General features: G+C 39.0%; 2 protein-coding genes across 2 annotated transcripts; both read right to left on the bottom strand.

Moving 5' to 3' along the window:
• Positions 1-8080: 8080 nt before the first annotated feature.
• On the bottom strand, positions 8081-9016 carry OR51B4 (olfactory receptor family 51 subfamily B member 4; the record flags this gene model as incomplete). Its single annotated transcript, XM_081098278.1, has 1 exon — positions 8081-9016. The coding sequence occupies one exon, from the start codon at positions 9014-9016 to the stop codon at positions 8081-8083; it is 936 nt and encodes a 311-aa protein (XP_080954404.1).
• A 6130-nt stretch (positions 9017-15146) lies between these two features.
• On the bottom strand, positions 15147-16085 carry LOC308524121 (olfactory receptor 51B2-like; the record flags this gene model as incomplete). The annotated part of the gene is made up of 1 exon (XM_081098270.1): positions 15147-16085. One exon carries the CDS (start codon positions 16083-16085, stop codon positions 15147-15149), a length of 939 nt encoding a protein of 312 aa, XP_080954396.1.
• Between the last annotated feature and the right edge of the window lie 5418 nt (positions 16086-21503).

The following is a 21503-nucleotide window of genomic DNA, read 5'->3' as shown; positions in this document are numbered from 1 at the left end:
CCAGGTATAAGATGGGATTTGGAAATAGCCATTAAGAAGGGAGGTATTTCTTGAAGAGGCCATACTCACCGAATGGATCATCTCACACCTCAACAAGGTTCAGGGAGGAGGGAGAGGAAAGATTAAGGTCAGTGGATGGAACCAAGGAAGGAACACCAGGAACTGGGCTCAGGGCCTCCTAGAATCAGAGAATAGGGTCTGGATGCTGGGAGGGTTTTCTCATGAGGAACTCCTTCAATGAAGAGGGTCACAGACTGTGGGAAACCAGTTTATGGATGTAGGTGACGCGATTCTGAGAGGACAGACAAGAGAAGTACTCTGGAGGTTTGGGGCAGGAGGCTTTCTGTCACAGGAAGAAAACCTGCTCAGTGTAGACGCTTGTCTCTTCCCTCTTCATGTCAGATGGGCTCCCGAGGTTAGACCAGGCTGCACGAGGCCTTACATTTCCATCCGCTGGAGCCCTGAATGTGGAGAGAGCATTGTGGTTTTCACTTCACTCAGAACTCTTTCTTGCTATTCTTCCCCAGTACATCAGTTGATACTTTGATTAATCCAATCAATAAGTGTAGGGAAAGCCTTCTCTCACATGTTCATATATGTGTACATGATGGGGAACAGAGAATAACATGTAATGCCATAGGTCTTCACAGAGCTATGTGAGTCTAGGAACTCAAGGTCAACCTTGCTTAGGGTAAAAACCCCTCTGAAACACCTGTGTCCTACTCATACAATCACAGTGAAACACTTTCTTTCATGAGGACAATTCTATGGTTTTTCCATTGACCCCTTGTCTTTGAGAGACAACTTGATTTTTACAAAGTTGTTACAGAAATAAAAATCCTTTTATTCTGTGTCACATAGTATAACTCAAATCTCTTTTCCAGAAGACAGTCTTACCATATTAGAGCTTTCATACATTTGTTAAACTCAAACTGCATGCTTTATAACAAATGCTGCTGACATAACAGTGAAGCAGAGAGCCACAGTCCTTGTATTCACAAAACCAACCATTCAAATGAAGGCAGTGACCATAGCCACAACCCCTTCTCCCTGACCATAGAGAAATAAGTAAAATGATATGTTATGCAAAATATTTACTACAGTGCCTGGCATAAGTCTGGTTAATTTTATTATTATTATAAATGAACTGATGTAAAGTGCAGCAAAAAATAACTTGTGAGTGTAGCGAAGATGATTGCAGTTAAACACAATGAAATAGAAAATATTTCTAGCGTACGAAACATATATAAGTCACTACTTTAAACTCTTTGGATATATTAACTCACAGTTTTATGAGGATGTTTAAAACCCCATTTTATAGGTGAAAAACTGAGGCATACAACCAGTAAGAGGTGCTTAGTTGCCCTCCACTCGGGCAGTGTGGCTCCCGAGTCTGTGCTCTTAACCACTGCTGTTTACTTCTTATGACTTCCTGCAGCAAAAGGTTTGAGTCTCTGAAATGGATTAGTGGGGATGGCTGTGTGGGGAGGGTGTCAATTTCTTTCCTAGTGTGTGTGAGAACGGGAGAGAGAGGCAGCCTCGCTTCACACACTAGTACCTACTGGGCCTGGCTGAAGAAGAGAATTTCATTGCTGGATAAAAGGACCTGGGGACATCTGCTAGTTCAGGGGTATTGGGTTCAATGACATTCCCAGTTTAAGAGCTGAGGGAGCTGATGAAATTAACAGAAATTCCCTGTTGGGACAAGGTCCCTCGATTCCAGCCTATGTTTAGAGAAGAGGAAACTGAAGCTCAGAGAAGGGTAGGGATTTCCTCAGGATGACTTAATTGTCATGGAAATGCCCAGACCAGAACTCAAAGCTCTTGACTTACTGTTCAAGACACTTGCCCTGAGCCCCTTTGCCTCTAAATGCTCATTCTGAAAGAAGGAACAGAGGGCATCTGAAATACCTCAGGTCATTTTCATGCCACAGCCAAAGCTGGGCAGACTCCGGGCTATCTCTTTAAAAGTAAATATATCATTTAAATACACAAATAAGCAAACCCTGCTCAGGGTCTGGGAGGGAGAGGTTGCCCTCCTGGTTCCTGGCCCTGTAGATAGTGCTATCAGAGCCCTGCCAGGGCCCCTCCAGTGCTGGGCCTTGGAGTGAGTCAGCCTCACACAGGCAGGACAGGCCATGTCATTCTGACCTGGAAACTGAGTGTGAGAGAAGAAAAAGGGCTCACAGTTACAACCTCAGGCTATGGTTACAATTTCTCCCTAAAAAAGGAACAATACTCAGAGTTCTATGTATACCCCGTGTTCCCTTTTGTGTGCACCTGAGCCCCAAAGAGCTCTCTGCTCTAAGAGTGAAGGCACGGCCACTGCACTATGTGCCGTCTCATCCAAACCCTGGTCTGGCTTCACATACCAGTCATGAACAATATCCCTCCTCCCAGGCCAACGTGCTTGCATTTGCATAATAGTCAAGGAATCATTGAGAAAAGTACTCTTTCATTGTTTTCTATTTTTCTTGCTTCAATGGCTCAGTGAGAAAAAATGTAGGTGTTTTTTTTTTTCCCTCATAAATTGACAATAGATTTAATTTAATAACAATGTTGTTGTGTTTGTGTAACTTCTCAACAGTTTTTAATGGCTAGTGTCTGGGAAAGTTACTTTATGGTGAATAAAAAAGAAATCCATTATGAATGCAGAAAATAAAAGCTATCATCTTTAGGCCTCAGTTGTCTTATCAATAATATAATTTTTTTCTTAAATATATTTTATTGATTTTTTACAGAGAGGAAGGGAGAGAGATAGAGAGTTAGAAACATCAATGAGAGAGAAACATCGATCAGCTGCCTCCTGCACATCTCCCACTGGGGATGTGCCCGCAACCCAGGTACATGCCTTTGACCGGAATCGAACCCGGGACCCCTGAGTCCGCAGGCTGACGCTCTATCCACTGAGCCAAACCGGTTTCGGCTAATATAAATATTATAAAAACTACCCACATTATTGTGATAATGCATATACAGCACCTAGTTCTATGACTGAAACATGGTAGAAAATCAGGGAAAGGCTTTAAAGAGTATTTTAGTGACTCGTTTCTGACTCTATTTGATGGATAGTAGACAGTAAACAATGCATAATTAATGTTCCAAAAATGTGACTAGGGGAGGGTTAGGATAGAGGTAAGAATTCAATATTTTATAACCAAAAACATCTTAAAACAAGAGCTTGAGTTTTTCCAACAGAATGGACTAGGGTCCTATGCTTCCTGTTTAGCTATCCTCAGAAATCTCTTCAAAGAATTAGTAGTCCCAAAAGGGCACTGTTTAAAGGTAAATGTTGCCTCCAGAATGGCCATGTCCTCTTCCAAAAACACAGATATTTCCTTCTTCTGTTCTCTGAAGCCATCAGAGAGGTGACCTCTGCTTACCTTCAGGGTTAGAGAAGACTTAAGAAGTTTGGGTGTGCCCTTAGGGGTTGACCTAATTTTCTTCTTTGTCTACCAAGTTCAATTCTCCTGTCCCTCCAATGCCTGTGGCAGTAGGAGTGGGACTGGAAGTGTTGAGAAGCTGGGGATTCAGATGAGGGAAAATAGGAGATATTAGTGTCCATTCCCTATTAACAGGCTCTTAAATCATTTATGAAGCATGGGTTGTGGATTAGAAATTGTTTTTCAATTATTTTGACTGCCTTTGACATCAGAATCTAACCGAGGCAGCTAGGATGAATTAAACAAGGCCAGGTATGTCAGATCTGGGACAGACACATGCCTGCTATCTTTCATTTATAGTTATGGAGTTGAATATTTGTCTTAAGTGCAGTACATTTGCTTATCTGTATTACAATTTATTTTGCTGGTTTGTTTTCTTCCCTCTGTCAGCAATACTTTTGGATCTAGTTGCTCAACAGTCATAACATTTTATAATGATGCCAGGAGGCTTGGGTGGGTTATCAGAGAAGCCATGGCTAGTGAATGAAACAAGGGCCACGCTAAGACGTCAGATATAGAGAGTGACTGGGGAGGATGTCTCATGAGGGAGCATTCGCAAGAAGAATAGAGAATAAAGAAAGGAGGAGAATGATAAATATACTACAGATCCAAGTCCTGAGTGATTTCTAGAAGGTTCATGAGTAAGAGAGTTGGAAAGATAGGAGAGTCTAGCATTTAAAATTTGGATGTGGGAAATTTCTGGCTGAGGAAAATGTCTTCAGAAACAGGCATGGAAAGAATGGTCAAAATGTAATGTAAGTGGAGGCTAAGACTAACCAGATGAAAATTACTGGGAAATTGCAGGAAAACCATTAATATCTATGTATTAGAACTTCCATCTGAGAAATATTACTCAACACTTAAAGAGGAATGAACTATTGAAAAATTCAACATTCTGGATGAATCTTAAAGGCGTTATGCTGAGTGAAACTACTCTCAAAAAGTTACATACTATATGATTTTTGTTGTATCACATTCTTGAAAAGATAAACTACAGTGATAGAAAGCAGATCAGTGATTGCCCAGAGTTAAGAGTGGGATGGATATATGACTATAAAAGGTAGTATGGAGGAGTTATTTTATTGTGTTGGAACTGTTCTGCATCTTGAATAAGTCAATTTAATAGTATGCTAATTAAGAGAGAGAGAGAGAGAGGGGGAGAGAGAGAGAGAGAGAGAGAGAGAGAGAGAGAGAGAGAACCAGGTCTAATACTCTTGTTTAACAGATGGAGAAACTGAAGACTGAGGTGAGTCCTGGAAAAGATCACGTGGCCAATGAGTGTTTCTGGAGCCATCCCCCCTCCATCCCCCCCCCCCCCACACACACACGCATATACACACTTGCATGCAAAGCCATACCCATGTCCACCAACCACCCATGAGGGAAGGGGAAGGAGATAAGACCTAGAGAAAGGACTTCTTAGAGGCTTGGTTACATTTTATTTATTTATTTTATTTTTTTAAAATATATTTTATTGATTTTTTACAGAGAGGAAGGGAGAGAGATAGAGAGTTAGAAACATCGATGAGAGAGAAACATCGATCAGCTGCCTCCTGCACATCTCCTACTGGGGATGTGCCCGCAACCCAGGTACATGCCCTTGACCGGAATCGAACCTGGGACCTTTCAGTCCTCAGGCCGACGCTCTATCCACTGAGCCAAACCGGTTTCGGCAGCTTGGTTACATTTTAGTTAAATGTTTGGAAATGTGGAGGTAAACCTTTTTTTTTTTCCAGATTTCAGGTAAAAATAAAGAGAAACTTCACCATCTTCATTACCATGCTTAAATTATTAAATGTCTAAAACTAACACCTCTCCTCCATAAATCAGAATTGTTATATAATTGCCAAGCTCTGTGTCCTCAAATAGGATGTTTGAAAGCTGCATGCTACTTAGATATTTTTGTCCTTTCTCAGGAACTGCTGAGTCGGCATAAACATGCAACAAATTGATCCATGTAAAGCTCTTGGACTAACCCTTGAACAGGATGTTGACTCTGATTATGAAAAATTAACATCTTTCATGAATTAAATAAATCAACTCTAGCCACATCACACAAATAAAATTGTTTATTTGTATATATTTATTTTGTTTACAGCTTTGGAGGTTTATAGAACGGCAGACAGTAATTCTTGGAAAGACCAGAAGCTGATGAGGGAACATAATTACTCTCCTGGCTGCATTTGTACTATGATAGAGAGTACACTGCAAAGCATAGGCATGACTCCTGATTTGTGTCAGTACTCACTCAAGATGTTCTGTATGGGAGGCTCGTAGGTTTGGCAAACTGGGTAGCAGAGGTCAGAATGAGAACAGACTGAGACTTATCTGAAAGCTGCATTTATTTAGAAGGATTCTGTTTTTACTTAAATTCTCCTGTAAATATCCTTATATATGACTGGATTGGTAGATAAATATTGATCTATTAATTAAAAAAGATTTTCAAAGGAAGTAATTATTTAAAAATGTTATGTGTTTTATTTGAAATTTATACATGTATATTTATTTTTAAAAATCATTATTTTCAATGTTCCATGTTTGTTTTGTCAATTTTTGACAATTTATACAGGCTATTTAAATATCAGTAGAGTGTAAAATTATATTATGGCATCCCTTGCTACCTTCCACATAAGTAAATTTGGGTTATTAACTCGATCCCATCACTTTTCCTTATTTACATTTAGGTTCCTCTATTCCTTTTACTGAATGGATGAGTTCTGTATCATACGTGATTTTATTTTTCAGCACCGTGCCTCTATATTTGTACCACACATTTATTACTGTAGGGCATCTTCCTGTAACAATCATGGGAGCAGTGTTGGAATCCTCTTCTCATGATTTCTTGGGAAATAAGTTAATGCATTTCATTTTCAATTTTTACCAAACTTTTTACGTGTCTAAGTTTCAATGCCATCAAACCTTTTCCTTTTTACTTATTGCCATCCCTGCAGTGGCCCATAGAGATGCAGGTTCCCTCTGTGAAGTTCATACTCTCAAATGGTGCTCATTGCAGACCACATGACAAAGGTAACTAGCAACCTGTGTCCCTAAATGAAATGCACTTAATATGGCAACTTTAGAAAAATAAAATAAAATGGTATATAGAGAACAACAACCAAAATAACCATGAATAGAACCCTCAGGTCCAACTTTCCAAGAAGGATCACTAACCATTTGCACAATGACTGAATCCTTTAGAACAATTTTATTAGTTTTGAGCTGTCCTGTATCCATATACTAGCATTCCTCCTATTTTGAAGGAATTCATTACTTAGCACTTAGCTTTTTATTAGTTCTGTCCCACCACAAAAGTTAAAAGATGAGAGTTTTTGCTCTCTCCAGACCCCAAATCCAGAGCACAGTCTTATCCAGACTCTGACATTTAGAGTGTATAACTTGGTTCAAGAATGCTAAAAAAGTAAATTGAAACCTGTAACTTGGTTCAAAAGTGATATTAAAAAATAAGGAATAAGCCCTAGCCAGTTTAGCTCAATGGATAGAGTGTTGGCCTGTGGACTGAAGGGTCCTGGGTTTGATTTCAGTCAAGGGCACATGCACAGGTTGTGGGCTCGATCCCCAGTAGGGGGCATGCAGGAGGCAGTGGATCAATGATTCTCTCTCATCATTGATGTTTCTATCTCTCTCTCCCTCTCCCTTACTCTCTGAATGATTTTTTAAATAAATAAAAAATAAAGAATAAAATGTAAAGTCTGGACGTTGTAACCATGGTGTCCTCAGCTCTAGGTTTTATACCTGTGGTAGAAAATCCCATGTCTTATTTCTGCTAAAAAGAAATTGATGGAAACCTACTATTTGTTCCACGGGAAATGCTTTATTTCCTGACCTTTTGCAAATAATGTTGAATGTCACCCAATTATTCTGACAATAAGTGTCATTTATTAGTCTAAGAGAGTCAGAGTCTCTAACTTGAAAATTCTATTGCTTACAAATATTTCCAATAATACAGCAAATCTTATAAATGATATTTTTCACATTGGTTATTATCTGGATTTTCATTGCTAATGAAAATATATATTAGAATGTACACATAGTATATTATATAGGTTATGATATATATTCTAATAAAACATCCTATAAATACTAGAAGCCTGGTGCACGGATTCATGCACATTGAAAGGAAATTAATTAGAAGAAATATTTTAGAGGCTGGGAAGGGACCATGGGAGATTGGCCAGCCAGGAGGTACTGCAGGAGGGTTCCAGGGTATGCCTAGCCCATCTCTTGCAGTCCTGATTGGCCGGACCCTAGCAGCAAGCTAACCTATGGGTCGGAATGCCTTCCCCCTGATGGTCCGTGCATGCCATAGTGACTGATCAAATGGTCGAATGAATGGTCGGACACTTAGCATATTAGGCTTTTATTATATAGGTTATATTCTATTTTAATACATATATTCTAATACAGGCTTAATATTATATATAATATATATAACATATATATTATATATAATATTAATATTATATATATACACACACATATATATTTAAGTAAACTTTTAGCTTTATGTAATAATTAAAATCTCATCAAACTCTGAAAAAAAAAAAAGAATGTAAAACCCTTCCAATAATGGAAAAGGGCAAAAAATCCTACAGAGCTCAAGATTCTGGAATGAAGGCTCAAACCCTACTGTGCCCAGAAAACAGACGAATGATGCTTCTCTGAATCTGCTTGGTCTTGACACTGTATATAATGGGGTTCATGAATGGAGGAAAGAGGAAGTAGACATAGCTCATAGTAACGTGGACCACATGTGGGGCATGTTTGCCAAACCTGTGGATGAAAGTCAGGCCAATCACAGTGATGTAAAAGACTAGGACACAGCTAATATGGGAGACACAGGTGTTGAGGGCCTTAGCCCGCTCTTCTATAGAAGCAATGCCCAGAACTGTTTTAAGGATTAGGACATAAGAGAAGAGGATAATCATAGCATCTAGGAAGAAAGTCAAAGCAACCAGAATAACTGGGTATATACGATTAAATGTAATATCAGCACAGGCGAGTTTCATAACATCTTGGTGGAGGCAAAAGGCATGGGAAAGAACATGGGAACGGCAATATGGGAACCAATAGAGTGGCAGAATTGGGGGTACAATGGACACAAAGCCCCTCATCAGTACCCCAAGTCCTATCTTCATCACCCGGGAATTGATGAGAATGGAGTTGTAACTCAGAGGATATCGGATAGCAATGAAACGATCATATGCCATAACAAGCAAGACACCTGATTCTACAATGGCCAGGGAATGAATGAAATAGGATTGTGTAAAACAGGAATGCTGAGCAATTTCCCTCCGGTCCAACAACAGGACACTCAGGACTGTGGGCATTGTAGTTAGTGTCATCCCAAGGTCTGTACTTGCCAGCATAGCCAGGAAGTAGTACATGGGCTCATGAAGATTGTGGTCACTCTGAATAAGGACAAGAAGTACGCCATTGCCAAAAAGAATGGAGAGGTAAATGATAAAGAAAGGGATAGAGATCCAGTGGTGAATTGCCTCTGAGCCCAGGAAGCCAGTCAGCAGGAAGGGAGCAGCACTGTTGTTGGACCACATGGTAGGTTTTACAAGTGGAGAAGAGCTTTTTCAGGGGATCTGACCTTTAAATACTTAGCATAACTTTTTACTCTCCATCTTCTTGTAGCACATTGTCAGGTGATATTTCCCTTCCAAATGTACAAGATTTTGTGAATTATTTCACTCTTAATTATGTCTGTATTCACGAAGTCTTTGCCTGGAATAAGGAACAACAGTAATATTAATCACAGGAATGAATGTTAACAACTTACTCTTCAGCATCCAACCTTTATTCTGTCATTCACATGATTTACATCTGTTTCTAGTCTCTACTTCTAGTCCCCAAAATAATTCCTTTGGCTCTATGTCACTGTCTTCAGTATCTTATTCCTTTTCTTATTATCTTTCCTATAGACAGTTGATGTATTTCTTTCCAATTTGAACCAATTTCTATTTTCTTTCTTGAAATCAATCAGATATTTGTTTCACTAAGGATAAGAATTAATCAACCGAAATGAGTCCATCTCTATAAAAATGTTTAAGAAATATTGTTATTGGTATGCCATCTCAAATGACTTTTGAGATTCCAGAGAAATCAGAACAAGTGGGCAGAGTTGATAAATTGATTTTAGAAGGGTGTGATTACTCAGTGGAATTGGGACTCAGGGTGTGAGACCTGCAGGACCAGAGGCAAAGTTTAAAACAGGAAAAGACAGGAGTTGAAAGCTCCTAAAACAAACAAACAAACAAAAAAGCCATTAAAATGAAGACAGACTCCTGAACAAAAGTCTCCTCAGATGCCAGAAGCTTGAGATTTTAAGAAAAATGTATGATATCTGAAAGGCTAAAGCAATATCAGAATTTAATGATTGAATGCATATACTTTACACAAGCAGCTCTGGCAAGAAGATTAAGACTCAGATGTAAAACTACATTGCTGATGGAGACAATCATATGGGTATTCTAATATTCATGAATCTAGAAAGTCTTATTTATTTATTTATTTATTGTTTTATTGCTTAAAGTATTACAAAGAGTATTACATATGCCTCCTTTTTTTCCCGACTTTGACATATATTTATAAACTTAAATTTGACTTTTATAGGGAACTTTAAAGTAGGACTTATTTGTAATTATGATCTTATCAAATCAAATGAGCATTATTTGCATATAACCAACAATTTTTGGCAAGTTGATTATGATAACAATTAAAAAGAAGCAGCCTGGTCCACCCACACGTGCCTTGCCGCACACGCAGCCCAGCCCACCTGAGTGCACCTTGCTGTGTACGCAGCCTCTGGTCGTTATGGGGTGATGGTGTTAGGGCCAAGGGGTTTTTATAATAGAGACTATTGACTATATTCCCTATGCTGTACTTTCCATTCCTGGGACTATAGGTCAGATAGAGAAAGACAAATGCCACATGATGTCACTTATATGTGGAATCTAAAAATCAAAATAAGTGAACAAACAAAATAGAAACAGACTCATAGATACAGAGATACAGAGTAGCCCTCTTCTACCTCTTTAGGAACACTGAAGATGGTCATGTCATTTCCCAACCCACTGTGTGCCCAGCAAGCCTATGAGTCGGTTTCTATTTTGTTTGTTCATTTCTTTTGATTTTTAGGTTCCACATATAAGTGAAATCATGTGGGTTGGGGAGTTAGGTGAAAAAGGTGAAGGGGCCGAAACCAGTTTGGCTCAGTGGATAGAGTGTCGGCCTGCGGACTGAGAGGTCCCAGGTTCGATTCCGGTCAAGGGCATGTACCTGGGTTGCGGGCATATCCCCAGTAGGAGATGTGCAGGAGGCAGCTGATCGATGATTCTCTCTCATCGATGTTTCTAACTCTCTATCTCTCTCCCTTCCTCTCTGTAAAGAATCAATAAAATATATTTTTAAAAAAAAAGAAAAAGGTGAAGGGATTAAGAACTACAAAGTGTTAGTCAAAATAGTTTTTACTTAAAGAGCTTTGACCAATTCATTGGGGTGTCTTCCATCAAATTTAATGTGGCAAAAGAGGCAGCCCACACCTAAAAGTTAACTATCAGAATGAGATACAGTATCACAGTAATGGGCGGCCACCGCAGGAGTGATAGGTTTCCCATAGCTTCTACGCTTCAAACGTGACCTGCAAAGTCAGTCGTTCCCAGCCCTAAGAATCTCTGCACCAAGCTTATCACATGAAATGGGAATAATCTGGGGTGAAATGTTCTGTTAAGATGCTTAGATGTGTTACAGGCCTCCTGGGCTAAGTATGAAAGGCAGAGGAAGATTTGGTAGGATACCAGATTTTAGGATTTGGGTTTACATTCTGTATCAATGGCTTTAGTATTTTACTCTGGGGTATATTTTCCCCCTTATTCCAGATGAATTTTTGGAGAGTTCGTTCTAGATCTCTGAAGTATGCCGTTGGTATTTTAATGGGAAGTGCGTTGAATTTATAGATTGCTTTGGGTAGTATGGACATTTTAATGATGTTGATTCTACCAATCCAAGAACATGGTATGTTCTTCCATCTCTTTATGTCTTCCTCTATCTCTTTTTTCAACGTCCTGTAGTTTTCTGAGTAGAGGTCTTTTACCTCTTTAGTTAAGTTTATTCCTAGGTAGCTTAATTTTTTTGGTGTGATGGTAAATGGGATTGCTATTTTAGTCTCTCTTTCTGCACATTCACTATTGGTGTATAGAAATGCCATAGATTTCTTGGCATTAATTTTGTATCCTGCTACATTGCCGAATTCTTTTATTAAGTCTAATAGTTTATTGATGGAGTCTTTAGAGTGTTTTAAGTATAATATCATGTCATCTGCAAATAAGGACAGTTTTACTTCTTCTTTTCCAATTTGGATGCCTTTTATTTCTTCTTCTTGTCTAATTGCAATGGCTAATACTTCCAGTACTATGTCGAACAGGAGTGGTGAGAGTGGGCACCCCTGTCTTGTTCCTGTTCTTAGGGCAAATGGTGTTAGTTTTTATCCATTGAGTATGATGTTGGCTGTGGGTTTGTCATATATGGCTTTTATTATATTGAGGTATGATCCTTCAATTCCCACCTTGCTGAGAGTTTTTATCAAAAATGGGTGTTGAATTTTGTCAAACGCTTTTTCTGCATATATAGCCTTTGTTTTAAACTTTATTTGGTCTGGTATAAGTATTGTTACCCTATCCTTTTTATTTATTTCTATTTTAATGAAATACATTTTGCTATCCTTTTACTTTCACATCTGTGTGTGTCTATGGATCTGCAGTGAGTCTCTTGTAGATAGCATATGTAAGGGTCTTGTTTTGTTATCCATTCAGCTTCCATATGTCATTTGATTGGATCATTTAATTTATTTACATTTAAAGCAATTGTTGATAGATATGTATTTATAGTCATTTATTATTCATATTTTATCTTTTTGTACATTATTATTAAAGATACCCTTTAGCATATCTTGTAATACAGGTCTGGTGATGATAAACTTCTTTTGCTTTTTCTTGTCTGAGAAGCTCTTATCTGTCCTTCAACTCTAAATGATAGCTTTGTTGGGTAGAGTAATCTTGGTTGTAGGTCCTTGCATTTTATCACTTTGAATATTTGGTGTCAATCCCTTTCTAGCCCTCAAAGTTTCTGTTGAGAAATCAGCTAATATTCTTATGGATGCTCTAAGTAACTAACTACTTTTCTCCTGCTGCTTTTAAAACTCTCTCTTTGTCTTTAACCATTGCTGTACTTTACATCCCCATGATGTGCCTTAGGTGGGCCTCTTGGGCTCATCTTGTTTGGAACTCTTGGACTTGTATGCTTATTTTCTTCACCAGATTAGGAAACTTTTCCATCATTATTTTTTTCAAATAGATTATCAATTCCTTGCTCTCTTTTTTTCTCCTTCCTGCACCCCTGTGATGCAAATATTGTATGTTTGCTTCATGTTGTCCCAGAGGCTCCTTATACTATCCTCATTTTTTAAAAAATCTTTTTTTGTTCTCACTCTTCTGATTGGATGTTTTCTGCTTTCTTATCTTCCAAATCTCTTATTCGATCCTCTGTTTCATCTACTCTAATGTTAATTCTTTATAATGTATTCTTCATTTTAGTTAATATATTCTTAATTTCTGATTGCTTTTTTGTTTTCTATAGTCATTTAAAAATAAATATATACATAATTGATTTCAGAGAGGAAAGGAGAGGGAGAGAGAGAGAGAAACATCTCAGTCCACAGGCCAATGCTCTATCTACCAAGCCAAACTGGCTAGCGCTCTATATTTCTTTTTATGTTTCCTTTGTTTTTGTTAAAGTTCTCAGTAAGTCATCTATTCTTCCCCTAAATTTTTTGACTATTCTTGTAACCAGTATTTTGAACTCTGCATCTGATAGATTTCTTGTCATGAGCCTCTGGGACAACATGAAACAAACATACCAATATTTGCATCACAGGGGTGCAGGAAGGAGAAAAAAGAGAGCAAGGAATTGATAATCTATTTGTCTGATAGATTTCACTTAGTTCTATTTCTGGAATTTTTTCTGTCCTTTCATTTGGGATGTTTTTATTTCCTCCTCATTTAGCAGCCTCCCTGGGTATGTTTTTATGTATTAGGCAGAGCTGCTATGTAACCTGGACTTGGTAGAGTAAACTTATGTAGTAGGTGTCCTGTAGGGTCAGGTGGTTATGAATGATGGTTATTCTATAGTTTAGTTATAATTTTGAGGTGTTTGTGGGAGAATTTGAGTGCCTTATTTACCTTTGCTGCCATCTTGATCAGAACCCTACATTTCATTAATTTTATTTTAAATATATCTCTTAAGTATTCACTAAATTCATTTTCACTTTAATAATTTTAGCTATGGGTATCTCTTTATGGAATTGCTACACTCTCTCTTTATTTTCTTGTTCTTTGCTTGTGTCACTTAAATCCACATGATATGTGAACTTATAATTGGCCAGTATCACTGAAATCATGTTACTCCTTTGCTTAGAACTATTCAATAGCTTCCCATGACTCTAGAATAGACATGTAGACTCCAGCAATGGCAAGTAGAAAGTTATTGATTTAAACACCCTTTTTCACCTCAACCTCTCCTTACAACTATCAGCCACATTTTAAAAAAGTTCGATGATTCAGTCCTCCTACAGCCTCCTCTCATATTACCTCTGCTATAACATCATTATGTCTATTTTCACCAATTAATTTCTAATCTACCCCCATATCTCAGTTCAAGGCACACTCTTCAGGGAACTTTTCTTTAATCAGTCTCAATGTGATTCTTTTTGAGACCCACATCCTCAAAGCAGTTTATTTTAATATTTTTATTGCTAGTCATGGGGATTATTTTAAATTTAGATTTATTTGAAATTTGATTCTCCAGTGGACTGTGATCTGCATAGACAATATTTTATATCTGTTTGCTTGCAGTTATAACATTTTTGTTTAGTGTTATTCCTGTCTCATACCTTAAAATAATGGCCAAATGAATAGTGATACTACCTTGAGGACTGATTTCCTTTCCTCCAAATATTAAGCTAACATAAAATAAAATATGTAAAATGTTGTTCAAAATATAAAACAATATGAAGTAAACATGAAATTAAGGAAGCCTTTATCAAATGGCCCCCAAATCTTAATAACACAAATATTGATAAAGTTATTTACACATAAAATTTAAAAATATATATATGTATAGTGGACATTTTTCAATATCAATGACTCATGGGGTTTATTTATCATAATACACTCCCACAAATAAATTAAGAAAGCATGAACACCCTAATAGGAAAATAAGCAAGAGATATGAGCAAAGAAGTTCAAAGACAGACATGTAAATTGATACATCAAACTGAAAAACTACTAAAATCTATGGTTTATAGCAATGATATTAATTAAATATTACAAAAACAGATTATACTTAATCTTCCAGATGTATCAGAAATATTTATTTTCTCTGCTTAACATTTAGAGACAAGAACACAGGATAATGACAAACAAATCAATCCTTGAACCTAACAAATGCCAAATCTGTGAAGTCAAGAGCAGACCCCTGATGAGCCTAATAGATGTCATTGTATCATTTAAAGAAGTGGAGGCTGCTACAGAAAGTTTTGAGACCTTGTGAATTTCTTTTCTCTCAATTCAGAGAAATCTCTGATCCCCACCTTCTTTCCTGGGCAGTCACCCACATCAGAGTTTAACTTTCAATTGTATGTTTAGTTAAAAGGCGGCGAATGCCATATTGAATTTGCTTGGTCTTGATGCTGTAAATGATAGGATTCATTAAAGGAGGAAAGAGAAAGTATACATAGCTCATTATAATGAGGACCACTTGTGGCACATTTTCCCCAAACCTATGAATAAATGACAGACCGATAACAGTGATATAGAAGATGAGGACACAACCGATGTGGGAGATACAGGTATTGAGGGCCTTGGCTCTCTCTTTACCAGAGGCTATGCCCATGACTGTCTTGAGAATTAGGATATAGGAGAAAAGGATGATCAAAGAGTCTAAGAAGATTGTTAAAGAAATCAGAATTACAGGGTACAGTCTATTGAAAGTTATGTCAGCACAGGCCAGTTTCATGATTTCTTGGTGAAGACAGAAAGCATGAGAGAGAACGTGAGAGTGACAATATGGAAATGAAAAAAGACGCACAATTACAGGCACAATGAATATAAAACCCCTCATAAAAGCTCCCATCCCTAACTTTACCACTCGAGTATTGGTGAGAATGGAAGTATATTTCAAGGGACTGCGAATGGCAATAAAACGGTCATAGGCCATGGCAAGCAAGATACCTGATTCTACAATGGAAAGAGAGTGAATACAGTAGGCCTGCAGGAAACAGGCTCCGTGGCTCATCTCCCGATGATTCAGCCATAATACACCCATTACAGTTGGCATCGTGGTCAATGTTACCATCAGATCTGTCCCCGCCAGCATGGCAAGGAAATAGTACATGGGTTCATGGAGAGTGTGGTCATTCTTGATTAGGTAGAGGAGAGTGCCATTGCCAAAAAGCACAGAGACATAGACTGCAAAGAAGGGGATGGAGATCCAGTGATGAGCTGTTTCCAGGCCTGGGAGGCCAGTCAGCAGAAAGGGGGCAGCACTAATATTGGGCCACATAATATGTCTACAAGTGAGGAGCAGCTTTCTAGAAATCTTTATTGCAGGAAACCAGATTTTTCAGTAGTAATGTATCATGGCAGTATCAGTCACTGTCTTTGAACTTTGGAATAATTAAAATAACTCTGCAACTATTTCCCTTCAGGAGAGTAGAGACTTGCAGGTGTTACTGGAGATGAGGAATGTTGGTCTTTCCCTAATTAGAACAAAATGTTAGGTTAATGGTTAACATATTCTCAAATTAAAAAAAAATTATTATTCTTAAAACATCAGTTCTTACTAGTATGTGTATCTTTAAATTTTTTTCAGCAACAGTGATAACAATAACAAACAAGATAAATAAATACAAATGAGTAATAATCAAACTTAGCTGCTTTCTTGCTCTGATTGCTAACTTTTAATACAACTTAATTATGATGTTGATTTTTTTCACAATCATGAAAAACACATACACATATTATTTTTTTCAAACACTTCTTTGTTTTTGAAATTGAATGTCAGTGTTTTGGGAACAAAACAAGCATCACTACCCCTTCCAATTGCTTTGTTGCTCCAACAATTACCCCTTTCTTGAGACTGGCTACCAGAACTATGGTCCACCAACCAGCGACAGCTAATGAGTGTGTGGATGTGTTAGACATGATGCCTTGACCTCCACTTCCAACTTCATGAATAAAAATTTGCATTTTATCACAATTCCCAGGTGATTTGAGTGCACAGTAATATCTGAGAAGCATTGCTCCAAACATATCCTATTTATTCCACCTTTGGAGATAGATGCTTTTTTATTTTTCTACCTGGTTGATTATCTCATTCCTTCTAAGTATTCTCATGCAATTGTTTTTATTGTTCCTTCACCATTCAATGGTTCTTGTTTCCAAAATCATTTCACATAATCATGTGTTCAGATTATTTCTCTATGTTTTCACTTAGCCCTATCTCCTTTTCCTCTAACACTTAACTCCTGAGGAGTTGTTGCTTATGTGACTGGTCACATTGTAATGCTCCCACACCTTAAATATATCAGTCATCTCCACTATGTCCATATTCTTGGTTGCCACAATCAAAAATTGAAGACATATTACCTTTTATGCTGCAGACTTATTTCATCAAACATTTGGAAGCTTCAAGGCATGTCTCCATACTCAGCAGGAAAATGCTTTCCTCCTTCATAAGATGTCCTTAACAGCAGAAGTAGGCCAGAATCAGGACAAATCAACTCTTGTGTTACAAAATACTCTGAAGTTACAGCTGCATTGACATGGTACTCACTGAGATAGAAATCACCAACACTGGGAGATTCCTAAAATCAAAGTACATTTAAGTCATCTAGAAATTTAAGTTATAATTGTGCAAATGTTGTTCTGTCCGTGAAAGATTCTTTAGGCTTAAAAAGATGGACCTTAAAATAAAATATTGAATTGTGCATCCATCTCAAATTCCAAATAAATAAGTGGCCAGAGAAGATAGTGTGATACCTCTCCCCTCCACCCTTGTCTGCTCTTTATATACACTCCACCCTTCCTGAGTGGAATAGAGGAATGGCTCCCATAGGCACCAGGGTGATGGGCCAGAGCCAGCATCTCAGGATTTATCCTTGAGCCTCACTGATCATTACCAATGTCCTTTATAAAAAAGCAGTTCCTTAAGTAAACACAGTTTTCTGTTAGGATCTAATAAAAACTATAATTCTCTAACCAGACAAATTAATAAGAGCACATAATGTCACATTTAATTTAGGGCATTCACAGTTATCCTACTGCCAATCTAAAGGTCCAGATTAGAAAGTACAAATCCAATACAGTTTCTTTAATACACTTATTGGAAAGAAAGAAAAAAATCTGGCTGTGGTGTTGTCCATATCAGCTGGGATCTTCGCTCTATGCAAACCTCTGGAAAAACTTTTAGAATTGTTTTCCTTGATTGCATCTAACTTTAGAGGGGAAAGGAGTGAATTCATATTTCTGTCCCTCACATTCATCAATTCAGGTTTTATTGTTGGAACAGGTTCCCATTGCTGAACTATTTGAAGATTCAGTCCAGATGATTTCTTTGTGTAGCCTCCTCAAGAGGTCTCATTAGCAAGCTATGTATGTAGAAATCACCTCTCCAGAGTTCCATCTTTATAGCCACTCAAGAGATTCTTTTATTTATCTTCCTTCTCTCTTCTCTCTAAACAAAGTGTTTCCCAAAAGATGTGTAAAGATAACTGAAAACTCAAAGGCCAGCAGACATAGAAATGTCAGGACTAGGTTATGTGACATCTTCCCTACACCAAGAATCCTAGGCATTGGGATTTAAGAAATCAATGAATGTCCTTTTTGTTGTGTCCTTCAAATGTCAAACATGACTTAGTTTATCCTAGGGATCACTTGTACCATCTTTGTTCCTAGAACTTATAATTTCAATTGCATTTTTGTTTTTTCTGCTTCTTTGGGGGAAAATAAGTTCTGATACAGAAGAACATCAATAAATTCCTTAGTAGCCATGTGCATGACAGTCAATTTTTTCTCTTAAAATTATTTAATTTTTACATAATTGATCAGTTTGTGCAAGGTTCACAATGAACAATGTGGTCTTTTTTTTTCCACAGAATATAACACAATAGTGAGTATTAGAAAGAAAATATCGTAAGTTTTCATAGCACTGTTACTGCACAGATGGTAGCATGCTAAGGAGAGCACATAAAAAATATTTTTTGGGATTGGGGAAAACTTCCCAGGGACATTCATCTTCTCAAATTAAAAATGTAAAAAGCCTTGGGCTAATTATTGATTGAATATATTGGCATTTCATTTGCCAACATATTTTCTATAATTTTGCTTAATGTGCAAAATTCTTTCTAACCCTTCTTATCTCTTGATGAAATAATAACACATAGCCTTTCTTCATATACTGACAGATGTTGATCATGTTGACTTCTATCCTATCTAATAATAGACAAAAAGGGTAATTGACCATACCTTCGCTACACCTCCCATTGGCGAATCAGCACAATATGCAAATTAACCACCAACAAAGATGGTGGCTAATTTGCATACTGAAGGCAGGGCCAGCAGCGCAGGACGCTGCCAGGGGGACCCGGGACCTGGACCCCTGACCCGGAGAGGCGGGGCCGGCAGCGCTCGAGGCTGCCCATGGGACCAGGGACCCAGATCCGTGACCCAGGGAGGCAGGCAGCAGCGCGCGAGGCTTCCCACGGGACCCGGGACCCAGATCTGTGACCCGGCAAGGCGGGACAGCAGTGCCCACAGGGGCAGAGCAGCCGGGTTTGGGCAGGACAGGATGCCTGGCTTCCACCCAGCCCCAGTCACTCCGGGCAGGTGAGCAGCTCGCAGAGAGCCTCTGGACAGGGGATGCAGGGCAGCCTGTACTCCCCACATGGCTGCGGTGGCAGCCTTGAGCGCGACAAGCGAAGCCTGCAGGCCGAGCTGAAGTAGTGCCTGCAGGCTATCAGCACCCAGGAGTGGCTGCGCAAGTCCCACCTCCTGGCCCAGAAGGTGCAGGATTGCAGGGACAGCCACTGTGGCGGGCCAGGTTGACGTCCTCCTGGCTGCACCATGGGGTTTTGCAGATCTGCAAAGCCACAGGCCTCCGGTGTGCACATCCTCTCCTCCCCCACTTGCCTGAGAACATCCCCCAGCACACTGTCACCCTTGCATGCCTGCAACAGTCGCAGATCAATGTGTGCACAAGTTCCCCCCCGCCTTTCCGCCACACTTCCATCAACCCCAGCATGCCTAACACCCCCACAGGATGTGCACATGTCCCCTTCTACATGCTTACTTCCTTTGGCGAGTGTCTGGGTGTTCTGGGTGCTGAGGGTGGGCGCCTGTGAGATGACAGTGAGAGGGCAGAGTGGTGACGCCCTGTTCCTGCAGGAGGCTAGATCACCTCTGTGGGGCTAATGCAGGTGCTGAGGCAGGAGCAGGTGCAGACAGACACACCTGGCAGGCGCAGGCGGCCCTCGCTGAGGTGCCTTCGGTCAGCGTTCAAGATCAAGAACCCAGAGGGGGAGAGGAATTCCGTCCTCTCAGTGAAACAGTGGGATAGTTGGGGCGACTGCAGAGAAGGAATGTGCACTTTGGGTGCCAGCACCTATGAGCGAAGGCTGCCCTAACTGTGCCTCGCTTGCTTGGGGCCTACTGCACTCCTACCAGGCAGCTGGTGACAGGACATGCTTTTCTGAATTAATGAGGGAAAAGCTGCCCATGAAGGTGGAAAGTGAAGTGGGGAGTCATGTGGGGAGTGAGCGAGGTTCCCTGTCTATGGGTTCCAAATCTGCTGTTGGTTTCTTTCACCGCTGACTAGAGATATACAGGGTGTCTCTCCAAAGACAAAGGTATTCACACACTTTGAATACCTACTAATTCCAATGGTTTTAAGCATGAGAAGAAAGAAACAACAATGGAGCTGTTATCTGTTAAAAGTGTGGGCACAAACAGGACATTCCCTGAGGGGTCTCAGATTGGAGACGGTACAGGCCAGACTGAGGGGCCCCTTTCCCCACCCCTACCCCAGTGCATGAATTTCGTGCTCCAGGCTACTAGTAAGGAATAAAATGCATGGAAGGCCCTACATTAACTTTGTGTTTCAAAACTATAAAATTATAATATTTCTTGAAGGCAGTTTATTACCAACCTCTCATTCCAGAAAAAAAAAAGATGCTATTATTAGAATGTTTCCATTATTTGTATCTCTTTTTCATATGTAGAAATTATGAATTGCAGAACACAAAACAAAACCTTAGGTGTTCAGGAAATGGAATTTTATTTTATTATACTAGTAGGTAATTTGCAGTCCTCAGCTCATTAGTTGGAAGACATCAGATATTATCAACTAAAGGTCTTCTCACAATTCTTTGTGGGCTGCTAACCACATTGGCATCTGCTGAAATCCTTCTTGTTTGGCTTCTGATTGTTATAACATCAAGACCTCTCTTGGTCTGAATACCTTACCCTCATCTATTTCTGATCTACTCTAATGCCATGCAATACCGGTGGGGTGTGGGTGGGGGTGTGGGTTCTAAAACCAAAGGCACAGAGGAAATATCTGAACTGTTTTTTCCACACAGTGCTGGAAACTCTATCAAGTTATCTCATCCTCCTTTCTTTGTGTAGGCCCTGCAATCATTTCAAGTGTCATTGACCTCAAAACCATTAAGACTAATGATTCTTCCAGCATAGAAAATTAAAGAAAATAGCAAACCAATCTACCAAGCAGTGCAACAGAACTAAAGCCAATGTCATTAGTGATGTGATGGGGCAAGGAGCTGATAATAAGAGCAATGGGTCTATGTCTTTTAAATGACAGGAATTCCAATGCTTTTAATTCTAAGGCACATTGGCATCATATAGTTCATTCTGCCGAGAAACTCATCTTTCAATGGGGAGCATCCCCTAAGTAAGTAAATCAAGC

This window comes from Myotis nattereri (assembly GCF_964212035.1).
Source record: "Myotis nattereri genome assembly, chromosome: 9".
Classification (NCBI taxonomy): Eukaryota; Metazoa; Chordata; class Mammalia; order Chiroptera; family Vespertilionidae; genus Myotis; species Myotis nattereri.
The sequence above is the reverse complement of the archived record's forward strand: the minus strand, read 5'-3'. Positions and strand labels throughout refer to the sequence as shown.